General features: G+C 41.2%; 2 protein-coding genes across 2 annotated transcripts in view; one reads left to right on the top strand and one right to left on the bottom strand.

Annotated features, from left to right (window-relative positions):
• mta3 (metastasis associated 1 family, member 3) overlaps positions 1-5,784 on the bottom strand; it is a 31,000-nt gene extending 25,216 nt beyond the window's left edge. The window contains exons 1-3 of the mRNA XM_038735568.1: positions 5,537-5,784; positions 3,570-3,637; positions 1,795-1,888 (exon numbers count right to left, since the gene is read on the bottom strand). Coding sequence (XP_038591496.1) covers positions 1,795-1,888; positions 3,570-3,637; positions 5,537-5,564 — 190 coding nt within the window. The 5' untranslated portion in view covers positions 5,565-5,784. The remainder of the gene's footprint in view (positions 1-1,794; positions 1,889-3,569; positions 3,638-5,536) is intronic.
• A 785-nt stretch (positions 5,785-6,569) lies between these two features.
• Positions 6,570-10,827, top strand: kcng3 (potassium voltage-gated channel, subfamily G, member 3). The gene is made up of 2 exons (XM_038735567.1): positions 6,570-7,195; positions 8,613-10,827. The coding sequence occupies exons 1-2, from the start codon at positions 6,570-6,572 to the stop codon at positions 9,256-9,258; spliced, it is 1,272 nt and encodes a 423-aa protein (XP_038591495.1). The 3' UTR covers positions 9,259-10,827.
• The last annotated feature ends 2,871 nt before the right edge of the window (positions 10,828-13,698 follow it).

Below are 13,698 nucleotides of genomic sequence, written 5' to 3'. Positions count from 1 at the left end.
AGCGACACAAGTAATAAGAGAGCTTTAGAGAAATCACAAAACGGGTTTCACATGCTGTACCACTCCCCAATGAGCAATTCAGCTGAAGCTTAGTGACCCCTTGACAGTCCACTCAACTGAGCAGTGTCTCTGGTTGGTCCACCACTCCTATATTATTTTGCTGTTCTTGCTTTTATCCGATAGCGGCCTCGCTGTTTTCTGATCTGCTCTCCTTTAGTCAGAGATGTAGTTCTACAAGGAAAGCGACAGCAAATGCTGGAAGTCTCTCTCTTAGTTGTCACTGAGGTTAGCAACTGTTTGCTAATTCATAGGTCTTCACAACAAGGTATGGACATTTCTTGGGGATTTGGTGGATGAGCGAATGTATGCAAATAATGCAAAGTAGGAATTGTAAGACAGGAAGCAGTCACAGGTTCTGTTTAGGTGTTTTAACCTAATTTGTGGATGCTTTGAGTGCTACAAACACACTTCTATTCACCTCTATTCTGTTGGGGAGGCAGAGGCAATCTCTGTGGCAGATACTTTAAAATATTGGCAATAAAACCAAAACTATCTGTATGGCTTGATACCATTGAGGGTAGCGTTGGCAAATCTATTTTTGAGATTTAGGTAGAGTGGCCTTAGCTCTCCTGTAGAGGTAATGTTTAGCCCTCAGTTGTTGCTTGAGGCCTTGGGATACAATGATTATTTAGAATGATCTACAAAATGGATTCAAATTTTGCTTCCAGGCCTCCAGAACAAGATATTTCAGCTTTGAATCCTACAAACTCTGCGCATTCTGTTTTATTCCTGTAAATCAGACTCACCTTTGTGAATGTTTGTTTTTTTGCAGTGTGGTAGGCAGTTTAAAATGTTGTTGTTTCTGTCTCTTCTGTTGACCAGCTGGTAGACTGACTTTAAATAGCTTATCCAAGTGGCACTGTACTGCCATGAATGCACATGTCCCTGCATATTGCATAGTTTATATTTTTGTGCATACGGTTGCTTTATGTTTACAGAGTCTAGCCAAATCAGCAAAACAGTTTTTACACAAAGTCTGACCACACAGAGAATAGTATTTCGCCACACAATTAATTTTTGTCTTTGTCAGTGCTGAGTTACGTAAATTCTTCAGTGGGTCTCCCACTGCTGACTCCTCATCTCAATAATCTACCTCAGAGCTGAGGGATTGCTTTGGAGGAGGGGGGTTGTTTTTTTTAATCTCCAGAAAGTGATCAATGATTTATTTTATTGTGATTAAAGGATAAAGTGAAACATCACTGGAAACAGGTTAAAGGCTCCCCACACAGAACAGGTGTTGTTGTAATAACAACACCACCTTCCTTTCATTCCTTCTTCTCATCATACAGCCACACTCACACTCCAGTTCTCTCAGACCTGGGAATAAGTAATTGAGAAATATAAAATATATAAAAATATGACTAGCAGCATATTTTCAAGTTGCACTGCAGTGCCTATTTACATGAAAACCCCTCATCAAATTGATAGTAAATGTGAAAAGGAGGTGCTAAGTGGAAACACAGCTGGAAATGTCTGCCTGACTGACATGCAGCAGAAAGCCCATAATGAAACTCACTGAAGACGCATGAATATATAAATGCACCTGACAACCATATAGCCCTGCTTGAAAAATGAGTGACAAGTCGATTATCTAAATTGTTGCGCAATCATTATCTGCTGATTGAGTAATCGTTTCAGCTATACATTTGAGGTTAATGTATATGTACAGATTCTGAAGAAACTGCACTGAATACTAAATGGCTGTTTAAATGTGTGACAGGAGTCACTACTCACTTGCATGTTTGTCTGCGAGCTGGATGAGGCTGTGGGAGATGTCTCTCCTTCTGTAGAAACAAACCACCTTGGCCTCCACGTTCCCACTGGCCGTCTGAAACAGAGAGAGGAGAGGGGTCCAGGTTGACGGAAAGAGGCAGCACAAACCTATAATTTACCAAGAGACCTGGCTACTCCGTGTGCTCGTCAAGCGATGCTGCTATGACAGGCTGACCATGGCAGCAAAATCGCTTTTAATCAGATGACTGATTGATTGCCTGGCTGTATAATTAGACCGACAGGCTTTAAGACTCAGCCAGTATTTAATGTCGTGGCCGATGGAAGAGTGAGTGGATGTGAGGGTATGAGGTTTGACAAAACTGCTTTGAACTTCTGCAGCTATGTAGGTAAGAACAAATGTATTTAATGTCAGTGTTCACCTGAAGGATATGGACAAAATAAGAGGAACCCTCACAATATATTGAAATACAATGCATTGCCACCATAAGCTATGATCACAAAAATGTTCAATCATTCATTCTGTTTCAGCCTCAACATACTGTATCTGTAGCAGTGCAACTGTTTTACATAGCATCAGACTGCAGGGAGTTCCTGTTCTTTTGTCCACCTCCTTTATCGAGAATGATAATCACAATGTCTCCTGTCTTTATTTTATAATGTACAGCCTCAATATGTCTTTTTCAGAGTGACAATGACCAGATCTGAAAACACACACCCCACACCATCTGATAATGACATGCATTTATCAAAATATCTTTGTACAAATAGAGTAAAGGAAAAGCTTTTCTCACACACCTGTTAAAGATGCTTCAATATTTAAACAAAGCACCATGTTCAGGGATCCTACACATTTTCCATTTCATAATTCCATACATTTCCTGACTCAAATTTCAGGACTTCTCGGTAGATTGAATGAATTGCCTAACATATGTACTTATAGATAGACAACTCAAAATGTTAACTATACCAGTACTAGTCTATGCACATCAAATAATTAGTAGTCTGGCTCACAGGAAGTAGGCTGTTGGTAAAAGCCTGTCATTCCTCCCCTTCCGATATCTGCTTGTTACAGTTTTCGAAATCCCTGTCGCTACATGAAACAACAAAAACAGCCGCTGAGCTAGCAACCTACACGCTGAAAACGGCAAGTTACCTCACCTGGTTGCTAATCGTATGAACAAAAACAAGCTTGCAGCTGTTACCTTGTCTTTTGTGAGGAATTGGCCTTTTTTGTCCACCAAAACAATTTTCCCCACGACACTATTTTGCAAGGGCACCATCACTGCGTCCTGGGCAGCACCAAGCCCAGGATGCAGCTACTGTGATTGGTTTAAAGAAATACAAAGAAGCCAGAGCATTGTTTTCCTTAGAGCAGAATGATAATTGATTCGGTCAGCCCTTTCTCCAGCACTGGCATAGCGCTAAAACAAAGTGTGTACATAGGTATATGGGAGACTAGATAATATTAGAATAAGAAGTATATCAGTATGTGATTCCTTAACTCTCATATTAACATTTTGTCCCATACTCTTCTTTTTTCCAAAACTTATTCAGGCCTGGAAATTACTAAACTTAAATTCCATACCTTTCCATACTGCGTAGGAACTCTGCATGTTTAGTTTTAGTTCTTAACTGCCACATGCCTAGGAAATAAGTTAAAACAGGCAACTCTACAACTAATCAAACACTGGCAGAAACCGAGCAGGAACAGAGAGAAATTCTGGCTATTCACCCTCAGGCATAAAAAGACGTAAACACACAAAACACCTCATTACCTTGTTGAGTTCTTCTATCCGGCGGATCAGGTAAGGGTTACTGGAGGAGTTCTCAAAAAATACATAATCTGCAACAGAAAACACACACTAGTCACTTCACAGTTTTAGATCACTGTAACGCTGCATTAACCTGTAGAACCAAGTGAAAATAAAAAGCTCAGTGGCTACTGTCATAAATTCTACATTAACAAATATAATCATTTTTTCCATTGACACTGTAAGAGAGGTGTTAATTCAGCTACATTTGTGATAGAGGTTGACAACGGTTCACTGCTACAGTAGAGCCAGAACTAGAAGCATGTATGTGTGTGAAGTCAGGACTATCAGCAATTGTTAAATCTAAAAGAGATGGTTAAAAAAACAGGATGTGAAATCCATTACTAAACAGGGTAATTGTAATGAGCAAGCACCACAGAGATTATCAGGTTACAAGTTAAACAGAAGGCAAAGGCAATTTAATGTGTACTGAAAGGTTAACAAAGCCTCAGAGAAAGTGAGCATACGGTTATGATTGTGTAAGATAAATAAATTGAGGACAGGAACATAGTTCATAATTGCGATTTTTCCACTGTTGAGCTACAGAATTTAGCACAATCATAACATCACCTAGCCTGAGGAGACAGAAACCCGGCCCTATTCAACTCTGCCTGAGCAGGATATACTAGCAACTTTGGAAAACTTCAATCCATGGCAAATGCTGCCTTCAAGTGCTGTCCAAAATATTGTAATTACTATGTTCAAGATACAAACAATTAAGTGAAAAGGTAAATAAGACTTGACATTCAACTTTGCAAATAAATATTATCAGTGTCTGCTTTAGGATTCAAATTATGTTCATCCCCATTATTATTGTAAAAGAATAAATTCCAACCCTGACATGTATGTTAAAAAGATCTTTAAGGGGCCAGTGTTCCTAAAAAGTAGGACTAGCTTTATGTATGAAGAGGTAACATTTCAAAAAGACAAGTTTCAAAAAAACAAAAACAACAACTTGAAAGCGCCAACACGTTTTTAAGTTCCATGAGTTGGAGTTTACAAAGAGCACCTGAATGCAGCAGGAGAGCTGCAGCTGAGGTGACTATGAACAACAAACGGATGCACATTGTAACGAAACTGATACGCCACTGATGAACTGTTGCCAATAAGATCACCTGGGCAAATATGCTTATTGATTATGTTCATGTGACAGGTCGTGCATCCTGTTCACAGTCTAAATGTGAGTTAGACGTGAAACCTGAGTACGTGTGAACAGAGGTGTTAGGTTTAATCCAACTGGACGCAACGACGCCATGAATCGAGACTATAATTTGATGCTGAATTCCAGTAGACTGCTAACAAGCTAACTTGCTAATTAATCGCGCTGGTGGTGACTTGTAGGTGGACATTGTGGCAATGCATGGCATGTAATGTTACAAAGATTGTTAGATGCATTGCTCAAATACTGTAAAGCGGGTGCTGCAGCTGCAATAATGGTAATCAGTGAAGCCATTGCTTGTGCTAACGTTAGCTAAATGAGGACTCGTACTAATGGCTGCATGCCAGAAGAGGCAAATACAAAGGCAGCCTCAGACTGCCCGTGGTAACATTTTAACAACCTTTTAAACACATGTCTAGTCGAGAGGTGCCACAGCGTGGCAGTTTCCCGTATCACTGGTCTACTTATCCGAAAACCAAAGACGAACAAAGGTGCCGACAATTGAAATATGTTTACATTGTTAAGCTAGCTATTTAGCAAGCTGGCGGCTAGCTGCTGTGGCCACGACAGACGCGAGGCCTGACCCATTTTGAATCCCAAATATTTAGAAATTCTCACCTTCCTGCTCCAACTTAATGCATCTCTGCTAGTGTAGCACAGCCGAATCTCACTATTAGGTGCAAACCAACCAATATAACTCTACATAATCCCCAGGGGATGCATAACTGGAAGGGTTTCTGTTTGATAAAAAGATCCACATTGACATACATACCTCCGACCCGGTACATGTTGGCCGCCATTTCTGCCCTCCCGGAGTGTTAACGTAAACCATAAACTAAGAGGAATATAATAAATTAATAAAACCCAGCTTCTAAAAAGGTAAAAGGTGCGATCAATTATGATCGTCGAGACTCCGGATGTCTGCCCAATCGGAAGAATTTTGCCAAATCAAACCCCCCCCCTCCTCCTTCCTAGGATTCACTGTTCCCTTTACAATACAGTGAACTCACGGCAGCCAAAAGAAGTCGGATCAACCCGAAAAACCACTGACTGGTGACGTTGAGAGGAGGCGTGCACGCGTAAACACACACACACGCACATGCACAGACACGCGCACATACACAAACACGTTACCCTTAAAATAATACTAATATTAAATAAAACGTGTGTGCGTAATTTAGGCTATTCCAAATGCAACTAAATTGAAGCTATGCACCAAGTGGCCATAAAGATATCGTTCTTACCTGTTTATCATAATAATATCAATATATCATAATACGATATTATACAAACTTATCAAACTTAACATAAATCCCTAAAAGGTTATCACAATTATTTGGATCATTTTTGATGATTATTTTGAATGTGCTTCTGTGTATTAGGGGTAATAGCCTACACTGTAAGATCCACTCACTAACATGTTTGTTCTGTTTTATATCTAAAGAAACAGCTTCTATTTTGGAGATAAATGTGTGTAAAATAACGCTCTATAGTTTAACTGTATGAGTTTTTCTCTTTCCGTGCGTGCGCCCGTGCGCGCCCATGTGACATCATTGATAGGATTGGCTCCCCCTGACTGGGGTGGAGAGTCTCTTTTACAGGCTACAGAGGGAGAAGAAGAGGAGAGAGGGACAGAGGGAATAGTTTCCATCAGCCACGAAGCTCGGCGCAGGGCCACCTCCACTCAGAGCGAGCCACGCCCCGGGGGACAGGGGAGACTGTGGGCCCCCAGGTGTCCAAACTTCTGGTATGAAAAGGAAAATGGACGATGAAGAGGAGTTTTAGTTAGGTTACATGTTGACAAGATGAAGTTCGGGAAGAGCATCTGTGTGCTCAACGTAGGGGGAACCCGGTACGCCTTCACCCGTGAAGTGATCAGGGATTTCCCTCTCCGGCGCGTCAGCCGCCTGCATGCCTGCGCAACCGAGAAAGAGGTTCTTGAACTGTGCGACGACTACGACCGGGACCGGAATGAGTTTTTCTTCGACCGCCACGCGCAGGCTTTCGTGTTCATCATGCTGTACGTGCGCTCCGGTAAACTCCGCTTTGTCCCCGGTGTGTGTGAGCTGTCCTTCTACACAGAGATGCTCTACTGGGGACTGGAGAGCGCGCACTTGGACTCCTGCTGCCAGAAACGCCTGGACGACAGGATGTCAGAGATTGGACTGGACAGTCTGTCCGAAGCAGACGTCAGAGTGTCGGAGGATGGGTCAGTGAACCCGGGCGAGACAGTGCAAGGGACTGCGCTCACCGGTCGCGCAAGATGGGTCGAGAAGATGCGCAAGGCATTCGAGGAGCCCAACTCTTCGCTTGCGGCGCAGCTTTTGGCTTCAGTGTCCGTGATCTTTGTGATCGTTTCAATGATTATGCTGTGTGCTAGTACCCTGCCGGACTGGGATACAGCCAAGAGGAACACTGTGGAGGAGCACAGGTATGCAATAGTCAAGGGTCAGTTAAGTTTAGAAGAAGGGGCCCTTTCATGAGGAAAATGTTTAGGCGCAATGTGTGCGGATATGCTGGTGCGTTAAAGCCAGTAGTGACTAAATAAACACAGAGAGACACTTCTCATCTCATACCAGCGCCTGCATGCGTTTAAGCATCGATCAAACTCACTGCGCACTATCCATTTATTAGCCAGAAGGTTAATGCTTCATGACATATGTCCTATCCCAGGTTTTTGAGTCCTAACATGACGTTATCGGCTTTTTAGGGTCAAAACTTTGTCCTTGTGTTTAGTTATTTTGAGCCCCTTAAATCAATATAGTCGATGACAAGTTCCAGGCAGCACATTAAACATTAGGACCCTCACTTGTCAGACAAGCTCCCGTTTAAGCCAATCAATAACCAGTCTATATTATCTGTAAAAAGTGTAGTGTTAATTATTACACAGACAGCCACTTTGCTCTGCTCCCACCACACCTCCATCCCCATCACAATTAATTTGAATATCTTTATTGGCTTGGTTAGTTTACATTACACAAGAAGGATAAACACATCACATACATAATATTCCAGTAGGTAATGACTTGAAAGAAGAAGCCATGCAGAGGGGTTATATATTAGTGTAAGCAAACAAAAAGGAATTAAGCCACTTATGGGAATCACCTTCTATCTAAGTCAGCTTTTAAACTGTTATTTTGGCTTCAGTTTTTGGACACAATATGAAAAAGTGCACCTCTCTTTCAACATTATTTTGAGCACAGCCTGTCCTCTCTAGGAAGCCTGAGGCGGGCTTTCTCTATATAAGGCTAGGTTATGTTCACTCAGGCTGGAGATAGTTTTGGATCAGTTGCAGTGGTTAGGTAATCAACTAAAAGTGTAGTTTACTCGGGGTCAAAAGGATTCCAATTTAGTTTCATAGCAGTAGATGATGAAATTCTCTCAGTTGCTCTATAATTTGATTTGCTTTAATTGTGCTGCTGATGTAGTTATCCGTAGGCTCTGTGGCATTTGCTCGGCCTGACTGCTTCTATGTCAAATACAAGCACCACCTCACTCTAATTCAGTTTGATTGCCTTTGCTGTGCTAATCAATTGGATAATCATGTGCTTGTTTGTGTCCCACTCTCCTTGAAGGGTTATAATCCCACCCTCAGTGCAGTTTCCCAACAATTTTCTAGTCTCCTGTTCCTTACTGTATGTCTGTCCTCCTGCCTTTGTTTGCTTGTGTCAACTCTGAATTGCGTCAGACGTCTTCCATATTTCCCATCATTTAAACCACCCCTGCTTTGCTTCCTTTTTCATTTACTTGCCGAACAGTATCTCATCCATATCTCTGTGTAGCTCCTCTGCCACTTCCTGTTTACACTCTGTTTGGCTCATTTTTCTCCTCTCCTCTCTTCTCTGTAGGATAGTGGAGGCAGTGTGTATTGGCTGGTTTACAGCAGAGTGCATAGTGCGCTTTCTGGTGGCCAGAAACAAGTGGGACTTCCTCCGCAGGCCACTGAACATCATCGATGTTATTGCGATCACCCCCTACTATGTCACCATGGCGATGGCACGGGCAGGGATGCCAAGTGCTGGGCTCGGGGTTGTTGGGGTGATGCTGCGTGTGCTGAGGATGATGCGAGTGTTCTGGCTCATGAAGCTGGCCAGACACTTCCTGGGTCTGCAGACGCTGGGGCTGACACTCACGCGCTGCTACCGGGAGATGGTCATGCTGATGGTGTTTGTCTGCGTCGCCATGGCGATATACAGCGCTCTGGCCCAGCTGCTGGAGCACGGCTTGGACTTGGGAACGCAGAACCCGGATTACGCCAGCATTCCAGCCGCCGCCTGGTGGGTCATCATTTCCATGACCACGGTTGGGTACGGGGATGTGTATCCTGTGACAGTTGGGGGACGGGTGCTTGGAGGAATGTGCGTTGTGAGTGGCATTGTTCTCTTGGCACTGCCCATCACATTCATCTACCACAGTTTTGTACAGTGCTACCATGAACTCAAACTCCGCTCTGCCAGATACGCACGTAGCCTGTCAGCGGAGATACTGCAATGAACATGCATTTGTACTAAAACACCTATGCTCCTGCCTACATAAGACAAAAACTCAACAAACCAGTGGACTCTGCAGATCCCATTGTGAAATAAAGATCAGTGTTGGGCCCTGCCCTCTTTCCTGTCTAAAACTACACCTGATTTTATTTGGCCTGTTTTGTTCCTGCCTGTTGTGTTGATGATCTCTAATCATTGTCCTCAACCCAGCATGCTCTGTCTCCTTAACAACATGACTTGGGAAGAAGAAAACACACATAATTATTTATTTAACAGATACAGGCATAGTCAATCCAGTTTTGACAGTGGCTGTTGTTTACACTGTATTCCCATGGTTACAAAATTGGCAGAGACGGCTGCTTTTTTGTGTGCTGCATCAAGTGCTGTGTGTGTGTGTGTGTGTGTTTGTTTGTCTGGCTGTCAGCCTTTCACTTTGTCTAAGCTTTGCACCCAGATGGTACAAGTTACACAAGATTGATGTGTGACCTAGATGCATTCTGTTAAACCTGTGAAACATAAAGGAGTGAAAAAGTGAGTGCAAAGTGGGGATGGACAAGGGTTACACAGAGTGCTTAGTGTGTAGAAGGAGGTTAATAGAATATGGAGACAGGTCAGCAAGGACTACAAGGTGGCAGACAAATAAAGAAGCGACAGATATGCCAGGGCAGATGGAGTGTGAAATGGAGGATAAAAGATTATGGAACAAAAATGACAGAATGTGGAGTAAACCTGAGCACAAAGAATGAATAGGCAGAATGCGCATAGCTTTTCCATTTGCGAGTGAATGTAAGGCATTTTGTATTTCTGCATCTCCAAGGCAACCTCATCCTCAAATGTGTCAATCATAGTGGGTGATTTGTGTGCACACAAATAGGCCACATCCACACACACACCTCCTGTTTGGCATGTAGCATTTTTGTTCTGCAATTATTGGGAAAATGACATCACAGGATTAGTTGAAATTAATAGAAAAGAAAGAAAAATAAAGTGTGGGTGGGGGGCAATGCAGACACGTTTGCCCTTACCATGGTTTGCCAGGATGATATGATTTGTTTAAGAGACACATGATCCAAACAAACAAGTCAACACCTCTCCCACACAACAGTCTTTCTCTGCATCTCCTCTTCTCTTCCTCCTGATGCCATCAACCATCCTCTTTTCATGCATGCACACACACGCGCACGCCAGCCTCTTGCTCTTCTGTTGCAAAGGAAATTAAGCAATTAATGAGTCTGAGTCTGTTCATTATCTGTCGGTCCTTAAAATATAAAGTCTACATTTGTTATTTCCTCGTCAGCTTTGCAGCCTTGTATGAGTTTAGTGTCAGTATAAGAATTGTGTTATCAATGTGCTTTTTAAGTCACAAAAATTAAAGATAAGAAACATTTTATTATCTTGCATAAAACACATAATTTCCCATAATTCAACCCATGGGGCATAGCTTGTAGCCCAGTGAATTTTGGCCAGGCCTGATTGAGTCCATTAATCAAAACTTTTTCATCCGTAGACTATGGACTTGTAATTAATGTGATTAATGTGTGATTGTTTTATAATAAAATTACTCCCAGCAAAATGTCTTTGAATGTGTCATTGCTTATTAAAAATCAAACGCCATCATCTTCTTTCACAGTGTTGGAATATTGATCTTGATCCACGTCCCTTATTCCTAACCTAAAATAACCTTCTTAAAATAAATTATTTAATTCCACAAAGAATTACCTAGATAGGTGATAAATGGATCAGACATTTTTGGCAGATGGAGGTTGATGCGTCTTGATGTGATGACATATACACACCTTGAGGTGTCTTGCAGGCAATGGAACATTATGTTCAATGTGAGGAACACCTGAGCCCCCTGGCAAGGGCATTCAGTGTGCTCATTACATTCACAATAGGATGAACATTGTGCCACAGTCTAGTTCACAAAGTACTATTGTTAGGGTAAATCGACTCTGAATCACAAACTGCTAAAGCACTGTTGCCATGGTTCAGACCTTTTAAGCATGTTGCACATCTGTCGATGATTACTGAGGGCTTGTGTTTTGAGTCCTATATTGAGTCCTATGTACATTATACCTATACAGTAAATAGAAATACACACATGGGTCAAATTAAGCTGTTTCCCACCACAAATGTAAATGCTCCGTATTTGTATAGCGCCTTTCTAGTCGTTGCAACCACTCAAAGCGCTTTCACACTACATCGCATTCACCATTCATACACAGAGCCTATGTGCTCAAACATAAACTAACATTCACACACATTCATCCACAGGTGGAACAGCCACCAGGGGCATTTCGGGGTTCAGTATCTTGCCTAAGGACCCTTTGACATGCTGCCTGGAGGAGCCTGGGATTGAACCACCGATCTTTCGATTAACAGGCAACAGGCATCTTATCTTATTGGTGTTCAGCTGGGTCGATTATTCAGTGACCCTTCATGCCTTTAATGGAAGTATCTGCATTTTTTTAAGTTTCTCCTCTAATTTATTTGGATTTGTCTTTTATTTTGTTAGTTTGTCACACCCTTTTCATGTGTGAGTACCTTATGTTGTAAACTAAGCTAGAAACCAAAAGGACTAATTTATCTACAGCCATGCTGCATCATGGCACAGATGCTTTGAGTTAAATGCTAACCTAAGCATGCTAATATGCTCGCAATTCCAATGCTGATGTTGAAGTGAACATAAGAAGTGAACACAAAGTACATCTGAGGCTGATGCCATGATCTAGTGTTCTAGTCAAGACCGCCCATACCGAGACCAAGTCAAGGCAAGACCTGAGTTTATCGAGACCCAGACAAGACCAAAAAATTTTTTAGTTGCTGAGACCATGTCGAGACCAAGACCGGGTGAGGGCGAGACCGAGTAAAGACCAAGACCAGTTCCCCACATTACATGACACACAATAAAATGTGGAATGAGATCATAGGTACTTCTCAGATTCTCATGTTTACCTTGCATTTAACATTAGAGCTGAGTGATGTGGCCAAAAATTTTATCACGATAAAACATGTCATATCATTCAATATCAATAAGTAACACGATAAATGTCAAATGCAGATGGTAATTGTGGTTTTAAACTATTGTTTATGATCAGAACAAACACAAACAAAACCACCACATAGAGGACACTTCACTTCAACACTTCACAAATCTGAGAATATTCAAAACATTATGATAAAATCTTTTTTAAATCTTTTTGAGTTAAATTAAGAAAAATCCTTTCCTAGTCCCTTTTCCTCAACAAAATAAATATCTTACTAAATATCTTATTTAACAATTATCTCAAATGAATTAACTCGAACATTTATTAATCATTTGTTATATTCTTTAAGGTTGCACTGCAGAATTGTGTGTGTTTTCTTCTGGACGCTGCTTGACAGATTAATTGTTAATAGTTTAAATAGCTAAATATTATTCCAAATATCTTGCTGACAAATCCTCCTGCTCCCAGACAGCCACATCTTCTCCTGTCTCCCCCATTCACTTTCTTGGAGTGCATCTGAAGGTGGCGTTATTGGTTGCATTTGAAGCAATAAGTTTTACATCCAATAAAAGTAAGTAAATCACACAATGCAAAAGCAATTTATTTTTATTTCCAAAGTTATGGTCTTGACTGGTTCTGAAATAAAATCCCGATTCCTCAATGTCCGAGATGGCGACAAAACCGAGTACAAATGTAGTCGAGTCCGAGACCATCAAATAGGCGTCTTAAGACCGGTCTCGAACACTACCATGACCAAATCACCAAAGTCATTAGTATTCAGCATTTGGAGACCATGGATATCTATACATATTGTAATGGAAATCCATCCATCCATAATTGTTGAGACATTTCACTAAAAAACAACAATGTTAACCTAATTGTGGCACTAGGGGAAAAGTAAAGGGATTACCAGAGTCAGTATGATTTATCCTCAGAAGGCCATAAACATTGTAACAAATTTCATGACAATCTATCCAATAAAAGATATTTTAGTCTGGAAAAAAGTTCCAGATTATTATTATCCAAAAGCCATAACAGCACTAAACACTACTTAAATAATGCAATATTAAGGAATGAATCTTGAAGTGGATTGCCATGTGTGTATGATGTGTTTTTACTTTCCTTTTAGAATCTTCTTTCTCTTTTTTAAAATATATTTTATAGTTACTTTTAGAGGCTCTTTATATTTATAAACCTGTTTGTACTTTACTGATGTTGCACTGATCAGATTGCATTCAGTTTCGTTGTACATGTGCATTGACAATAAATATATTTTATTCTCTACCATATTGAAGAGAATATGGTAGAGAATAAAAAACCCAGTTTAGTTTGTATCATGGGTGCTTTAACCCTCTGATTGCAGCCTGATGGATGACCTGTAGACACTATTCAGGGCTTTAAAAAAAAGAAATATTTTATTTTGAACCGGCAGCGTAGGGCCAGCTGCCTGCTACGTC

This window comes from Micropterus salmoides, unplaced genomic scaffold (assembly GCF_014851395.1).
Source record: "Micropterus salmoides isolate LMB-PRFRI ecotype aquatic unplaced genomic scaffold, ASM1485139v1 Ms_hic_scaffold_21, whole genome shotgun sequence".
Lineage (NCBI taxonomy): Eukaryota > Metazoa > Chordata > Actinopteri > Centrarchiformes > Centrarchidae > Micropterus > Micropterus salmoides.
This window is presented reverse-complemented; position numbering and strand designations above follow the sequence as displayed.

Excerpts from the sequence above, each read along its gene's own strand:
- kcng3 (XM_038735567.1), top strand. The coding sequence starts at position 6,570 with ATGAAGTTCGGGAAGAGCATCTGTGTGCTCAACGTAGGGGGAACCCGG. Across the intron at positions 7,196-8,612 it reads AACACTGTGGAGGAGCACAG|GATAGTGGAGGCAGTGTGTA; the intron begins GTATGCAATAGT and ends TCTTCTCTGTAG.